Raw genomic sequence first — 7,966 nt, 5'->3', positions numbered from 1 at the left:
CACACATGCGGTTTAATGTAAGGAAGTGCAAAGTGATCACCCGGGGCAAAAAAAAATCTATACTCATGTATATACTAGTGTTGTGGTGGATAACTCAATGAAAATCAGAATCACAGAACTGTAGAGTTGGAAGGGACCCTGTGGATCATCTAGTCCAACCCCCTGCCATGCAGGAATATGCAGCTTCCCGTGCAGGGATTGAACCTGCAACCTTGGCGTTATTAGCACCACACTCTAACCAACTGAGCTATCTAGGCTGTCCCAATGTCAACCTGTTCTGTCACACATGTTTTAAAAAAGGCAAGTTCCATGTTAGGGATCATTAGGAAAGGTACTGAAAATAAAACTGCCAATATCGTAATATTATACTATACAAAGATAAGATGCGACTGCACTTGGGATAATGTGAAAAGTTCTAGTTGCTACACCTCAAAATGATATCGTAGAGCTGGGAAAGTTTCAGAAAAGGCCAACCCAAATCGTCAAAGGGCAGAGGCAACTCTCCTATAAGGAAACATTACATTTGGGAGGCACAAATACAAGATGGGTGACACCTGGCTTGAGAGCAGTACATGTGAAAAGGATCTAGGAGTCTTGGTTGACCACAAACTTGACACGAGCCAACAGTGTGACGCGGCAGCTAAAAAAGCCAATGCAATTCTGGGCTGCATCAATAGGAGTATAGCATCTAGATCAAGGGAAGTAATAGTGCCACTGTATTCTGCTCTGGTCAGACCTCACCTGGAGTACTGTGTCCAGTTCTGGCCACCACAGTTCAAGAAGGACACTGACAAACTGGAACGTGTCCAGAGGAGAACAACCAAAATGGTCAAAGGCCTGGAAACGATGCCTTATGAGGAACGGCTAAGGGAGCTGGGCATGTTTAGCCTGGAGAAGAGGAGGTTAAGGGGTGATATGATAGCCATGTTCAAATATATAAAAGGGTGTCACATAGAGGAGGGAGAAAGGTTGTTTTCTGCTGCTCCAGAGAAGCGGACACGGAGCAATGGATCTAAACTACAAGAAAGAAGTTTCCACCTAAACATTAGGAAGAACTTCCTGACAGTAAGAGCTGTTCGACAGTGGAATTTGCTGCCAAGGAGTGTGGTGGAGTCTCCTTCTTTGGAGGTCTTTAAGCAGAGGCTTGACAACCATATGTCAGGAGTGCTCTGATGGTGTTTCCTGCTTGGCAGGGGGTTGGACTCGATGGCCCTTGTGGTCTCTTCCAACTCTATGATTCTATGATTCTATGGTGCTTATAAAGTTAGAGCAACGAAACAGTAGCAGGGAGCTAATAGAGGTGTATGTGATTATTCATAGCGTGGAGATATTGGGTAGAGAGAAGTTTCTCAGAAGGTTATAACTTGGGGCCATGCAATGAAGGTGAGTACTGTATTGGAAGATTCAGTTTGCACAAAACTTGTGCAAGAACTTCTTCATATACTACACAGTTAAACTATGGAATTTGCTACCTTAAGGCAATGAAGGTCCTGTGTGAGTGCCTGGAGGCAGTTGGATGATGGATAGCAGCTAATGATTGAGTTTGAATCCTGACAAGACAGAAGTACTGTTTTTGGGGGACAGGGGGCGGGCTGGTGTGGAGGACTCCCTGGTCCTGAATGGGGTGACGGTGCCCAGGTGCTCAGCCTGGGAGTCATTTTGGACTCACAGCTGTCCATGGAGGTGCAGGTCAATTCTGTCTCCAGGGCGGCTGTCTACCAGCTCCATCTGGTATGCAGGCTGAGACCCTACCTGCCCACAGACTGTCTCGCCAGAGTGGTGCATGCTCTGGTTATCTCCCGCTTGGACTACTGCAATGTGCTCCACGTGGGGCTACCTTTGAAGGTGACCCAGAAACTACAACTAATCCAGAATGCGGCAGCTAGACTGGTGACTTGGGGCAGCCGCCGAGACGATATAACACCGGTCCTACATTGGCTCCCAGTATGTTTCTGAGCACAATTCAAAGTGTTGATGTTGACCTTTAAAGCCCTAAAAGGCCTTGGCCCAGTATTCCTGAAGGAGCATCTCCACCCCCATCATTCTGCCCAGACACTGAGGTCCAGTACTGAGGGCCTCCTGGTGGTTCCCTCACTGTGAGAAGCAAAGCTACAGGGAACCAGGCAGAGGGCATTTTCAGTAGTGGCACCCGCCCTGTAGAACACCCTTCCATCAGATGTCAAAGAGATAAACAACTACCTGACATTTAGAAGACATCTGAAGGCAGCCCTGTTCAGTGAAGTTTTTAATGTGTGACATTTTAATGTATTTTTAATCTTTGTTGGAAGCCACCCAGAGTGGCTGGGGACGCCCAGCCAGATGGGTGTGGTACAAATAAATTATTATTATTATTATTATTATTATTATTATTATTATTATTATTAATGTGTTGTGATTGTTACTAACTTGGGCAGTTTTAAAAGAGGGGTAGACCTATTCTTGAGCCTTGGATAATGTGTGAACAAGCTCTTGGTTATGCCTCCATTCTTTACTAAAACCATACCCTTCCTTTAATTCACATTTTGCTAATTACAAATGACTCAGTTATGGGAGTGTTTCTCAGATTGTACTTTCATTAAGGTCATGGGAATTCATATAAAATAAACTCTGAAGGGGGGGTGTTAAATAATGAACAGCACCTGTGGGTTTTTTAAAAATCCATTGTGCTGCTAATTAACTAAAGTTCATGTCTCCTGACTACAAATCAGGAAGACTTTACTGAAAGAAAGCGAGCTAAGTCACTCTCTGCTTCCTGGCTTGATCAGTTGAATAAAGAAACAAGAGAGCTGTCGTGTTTTGTTTTGACACACAAATGCTGTGCTTCCAATGATACTTACTGGAATAATTTGTATTAAATGAGTTACTGACCACATTTTTTAAACTAGAAAGCATGTACTCTCTGATCTAGCTAGGGGTCATTTCAGCACAAGTCCCTTGCTGGATTTGAATGATATGCGCATATGTGGGGCCAATAATATGGAACACTTTTTGAAGGATTATATACATTTGTGTAGACTTGTTTTATCAATAACTCTCAGTCATTATAACCAAGTGGACTCTTATATGTCTTCAGAAACTTCAGAGACATCCAGTTGCTGAAAAGAAATTATTGGACTAGACAGTGCTCTTGTTTTCTAAAACAAAAATGTTTAGTACTCTCAGTTTTCCTACTCATATCAAAGTACTGCCCCTCAATGAGGCCAAACTTAGATTCACAAAATGTTTAGGGGTATGCATACCCCTGAGTCGTCCCCCCCCCCCAAAAAAAAATAGCACTGGGCCTGGATGAACTTAGCCATGATTATTGTTCCAGCTAGCAAAACAATATTCAGCAAGGTGACCAATATTGGGATCTGAAAAGCCAGTAAACTCCAGATCTCACCAGGATCTGCATTAAATCACCAGGTTCTGCCAGCCTTCATCCATATTCCAGTAGTAGAGGTGCATTTGATGGGGTGGAGTCAGAGTGTCACCCTCTGACACTGGTGTCACTCATGCCCCATCCGTGTCCAGGAAAGCAGCAGTGATGTCAGTATTGGGAGGGCAGTTCTGACCCCACCAGACATGCTGATACTGTCATGTTCCATTAGATTGGAACTTGTGGTTCGAGGACCCGATCCCGCCCCAAAGTGGAATGAATACACAAGGACACGTGATATAAGGTTAATGGGCAAGAAAAGGCCACAACTTTATTGATTACAGCAAGTGAAAAGGTATTGGCTTAGGCATTGGATTATGTCAGCTGACTCCACCCCTTCAGAGAGGGGTGAGTCTGAAACAAGGGGGTTTATTCACCAGTAGGTGGAGCCTGTTGGTGCTAATCCAACTATAGGCTCTCCCCTGATGTCACCGAGGGTCGTGCCATGGCCTCCCGCCAAGCAGGCATCGGACAGAATACACAACCGCCAGATTCCTTTAACGGAATACCCAAAAATTGAAGGCATAGGCAATGGCCACACCTAGCCCTTCAACACCACAACACATTATTCCAAAGCCTAACCGCCACCCGAGCCCAAAAAGGCTCGCCACCAATACCCTCACCGCTGTAACCAATCCCTAATGCTGCTGATGACGCTATCTAACCCAATGTCATTCTCCAGATCTGAGAGATGAACCCCGTCATTCCGATACAAGGCCTGGTCGCCAATCCGGATACGGTCATGAGAAATGACTCAGCCATTCATAAAGCACACCCAATGGGCTATTGCCCGATTTAAGAGTTTCCTGGTTTTTTCAATGGCCATACAGTTCTGCACACCGCGCCAAACAATTCTCTTCAGGAAGGAGGAACAGAACACCGTTGTTCCGGGACACAAGGCAGCAATCGCATCCAAATCCCTCTTTACGTTCCACGACAAGTCCGCACTTCTTCTGTTAACAAGGTCATTCTCCCCTAATTGAATGAGAAGGATGTCGGGAGGGCCGAGCGTGGCTACCTTCTCCCTCAGCAATGGCATAAGCTCTTCCCAACGCATGCCTCGTCTCGAAAACCAGGAAACTCGAACTCTAGGTGGCAAACCAAGATTAGGAGTGAGGCCGCAGCTGACCGCCCGTACGCGGGCCCAATGGACTATAGTGAGAATGAAAGGAAATAGAAAACGGGTAAGTAGGGGTAATGTAGCAGAGCATATTCTAGCGAATATAACCTTTATAAGCATCAGATTTCCACCGGCCCATTTCCTTAATCCTATCCGCAGGTAGACCCAAGCGCGCCGCTGTTGTGGCGGCACCAATCCTGAATGAGTGTGCAGCATAATCCTGGGAAGATAAACCACAAGCATCAATAGCTTTGCGGAGTACCCTTGTGAATTGGTGTCTCAATAAAGGTGACCCATCTTCGTGAACCAGAAGCGGACCCGGGCCGGGCGGTCTGAGGTAAAGGTACCGCCTAGTGTCCTTGACCAGGCATGGGCCCTGCTGCGCTGACGCTGTAAGTTTAACAAGAACACCCCTACTGGCCTGATCAGTTTTGGATTGACATATCCGTACCGTCATGCTAGCTTCGGACAACTGCATGTCCTCAATAAGGAGGTCGCAAGTTGAGCCGTTTGCGCTAACCTCGACTACAACTTCGCCAACTCTCAGGGCGCCAAAAAAGGCGATAGCATATGCTGCGGAAAAGAGGCGGGCCTCAAACTTGGTCCAGCAGATTGACCTAAGCTTTGTGCGTAACTGAGAGAGCAACCCATAAGAAATTGGCTTACGGCCCTCGGCCCTAGGGGGTTGTAGCCTGCCCCAACCCTCAATAGCTCTGCAGATCAGGAAGTCACTGAACGGATTGGAGGAAAACGTGGCTTTAGCAAAGAAGCTGATGGCAGCTACATGTATCTTTAAAGATTTAGGGGCACGTCCCAAATCATCGAGATGGGAAAGGTATTGCAGAACGTCGTCAGTGGTGGGTGGCACACTAGGGGAAAGCCCAGATATCCCAGACCTGAAGCCCAAGAAGTCGCACCAGGCCTTCTTGTAAGACCTGAGAGTGGAGGGTGCGACAGACGCTAATACTCCCTTAATCACTTTGTGTCTCCAATGTTCCATAGGTGCTCCGGAAAGGGTTCAGGCAACAGTTGCGCTCCAGGTGCCAGCGACCGGAAGCGAGACATCTGAAAGTGAGACAAGGCATCGGCTATATCATTATTGATCCCCAGTATGAATTTGGCTGAAAAAATTATGTTATACTCAAGGCACCGGAGAACGGATGCCCGCAGAAGGGAGGAGACCCTCGCAGATCGAGATGACTGCCTAGCCAGTATTTTCACCACTGCCTGGTTGTCAGATCTGAAGCACACCCAGCGATTTCGAAACTCCTCCGTCCAGATATGTACGGCCACTACTATTGGAAAAAAACTCAAGAAAAGTGAGATCCCATGTGATGGCCTCACCCTGCCACCCCATTAGCCATCATTGAATGCACCATCATCCCCTGAAGTACAAGCCAAAGCCCAGGGACCCTGCTGCCTCTGATTGGACCTGGAAATGAAATAAATGAAGAGAGGTAGGTGATGCGATTTTTAGCTAAATAAGCTCCCAAAGGGCAGAAGTCACCCGTGACTTGCGACGGGATGACGAAGAGTGAGGCCGAGGAGGGGCTGGCGCCGCAGCATTTAGGTTGCTGAACACGCCCCCTCGGAGGCACCTGGTTGGGTGCCTGCCGATAGGCGTAGGTGCCAGCCAGGTGAGTGGGGGAGGCAGGGGGCTAATGCCCCCTGCTAGAGGTGGAGCTCGGGCTCCCGCCCACAACCACTCCCCTCTCTTCCAGGAGGAGAGTCTTTCTCTCCACTCTTGACCTGTAGATTCATTCTGGATTCCAATTCTGCCACTCCATATTTCTCCTGCCTATGACCTTGGCCTGCCAAGTTCTACTCTGGCTTCAAGTGCCTTCCACTAGCCAAAATGGACTAGGACAAAGTGACCCCCAGAACTTCACAACCCTTCTTGAATAGTGTGAAGTTGTGGGTGACATTTTGGTGACTAGGAGAGCACCAAGGCGAGGGCAGAGTCAAGGGAGACAAAACTCCCCAGAATCTTGGTATGTGGTGCTGCTTTTTATCCTTGACACCACCGTTGCTGTCAGGACCAAGATACTAACCAAGAAAGATGAGCTGGGGGGAAACAGTTTCATGAAATCTTTTGCCAACCCTCAATTTCACCAAACTTTTTCTAAGAACCTTTGGCTCAGGTCTAGAAGTAAAAATATAGCAACCCAAGGTGAAACCTGAACAGATTCAAGAAGGCATAACTTATGTTTGAATGCACATTATTATTATTATTATAAACAATTTTAACAACTTATTTAATATTGAGGATCACAAATGGGGGTGTATTGCTATTTAGTTTTATCTGAAAAAAAATCTTCATAGAATTATTCTTGAGAAGAATGTTTTTCCAGGAATATTTTCACTTTCTTAATTACAATTCATGATGGAGAGCAGAAGCAGTGGTGTCATGCCGACTTCTGTGCAACCCATAAATATATGTACAATGGCATGTTGTTGCATTGAAAGCATCACTAACATCAGCTATGTGTATGCAGAAGCATTGTACAAAGGTGTTATTGTTTTTGTGTATTAAAATTTTTCCGCTTCATAGCACTTCATGTGGTTTGATTGAAGCTCTCCTGATTTCTTTTATGTGTGCAGCAGAACATGAACAATGCTGAAATTTAAAATGTGAATCTTATAATTTGTATGCCTGCACATTTTGTGACCTTTCAATCAGATGCTTGTATTTAAACAGTTGCCATATTATGTTGAAAACCTGCAGGAGAAGCCAATCAGTCGTAAAACACAACATAAAGGTAAAATAATAAGTGCACCTGCCCAATGGAAGTGTGCTTGATGCATAATGTAATTATTATGTTAGCATTAGTTTCACAAATTGCTGTGTTGTTTTCCCCTCCTGAGGTTGCACCATGAGCCTATCTTCCTTTGGAGATCTATGAGGTTTATTTCTAAATAACTAAATGCAGAAGACATATAATATGTGCACGGAGTAACAAATTAATAAGAATCAAATAAATGTTCCATGAACAGGAATGGTAGGAGTGGTAAGTCACTGTCAAAGATCACTGAAATGGAGGCAGAATGCCTTTCCACAGTCAATATCCTACAAACTTGAGATGATGGGTGCTCCGAACATTGCAATAGGGTGCTCTGAGCACAGCAGCAGACAGACAGTTCTTCCAGGATAATGAACTATTTCAGTGATAATTCTTCATCAGCAAATTAATTGTTCCCAGAAGTACATCAAATGGCCATAGATCGGCGATCACTTAAAAGTGTAGTAAGCTGTTTATATACAGTTCATTATCCTGGAAGAACTGTTCTGTCTGCTGCTGTGCTCAGAGCACCCTATAGCAACGTTTGGAGCAGCCATCATCTCACGTACGTAGAATATTGTATGGGGTAGAAACAGACTTCAGTTTTTTATGCTACAACCAGTATCTGAGTTTCAAGTTCTTCCTTCA

The 7,966-nt window shown here is 45.5% G+C and overlaps 1 protein-coding gene across 1 annotated transcript; it reads right to left on the bottom strand.

Annotated features, from left to right (window-relative positions):
- Positions 1-4,632: 4,632 nt before the first annotated feature.
- On the bottom strand, positions 4,633-5,538 carry LOC309340677 (integrase/recombinase xerD homolog; the record flags this gene model as incomplete). The annotated part of the gene is made up of 1 exon (XM_081859558.1): positions 4,633-5,538. The coding sequence occupies one exon, from the start codon at positions 5,536-5,538 to the stop codon at positions 4,633-4,635; it is 906 nt and encodes a 301-aa protein (XP_081715684.1).
- Positions 5,539-7,966: the final 2,428 nt, after the last annotated feature.

The sequence above is a fragment of the Podarcis erhardii genome, assembly GCF_964252035.2.
Source record: "Podarcis erhardii genome assembly, chromosome: 4".
NCBI lineage: Eukaryota > Metazoa > Chordata > Lepidosauria > Squamata > Lacertidae > Podarcis > Podarcis erhardii.
This window is presented reverse-complemented; position numbering and strand designations above follow the sequence as displayed.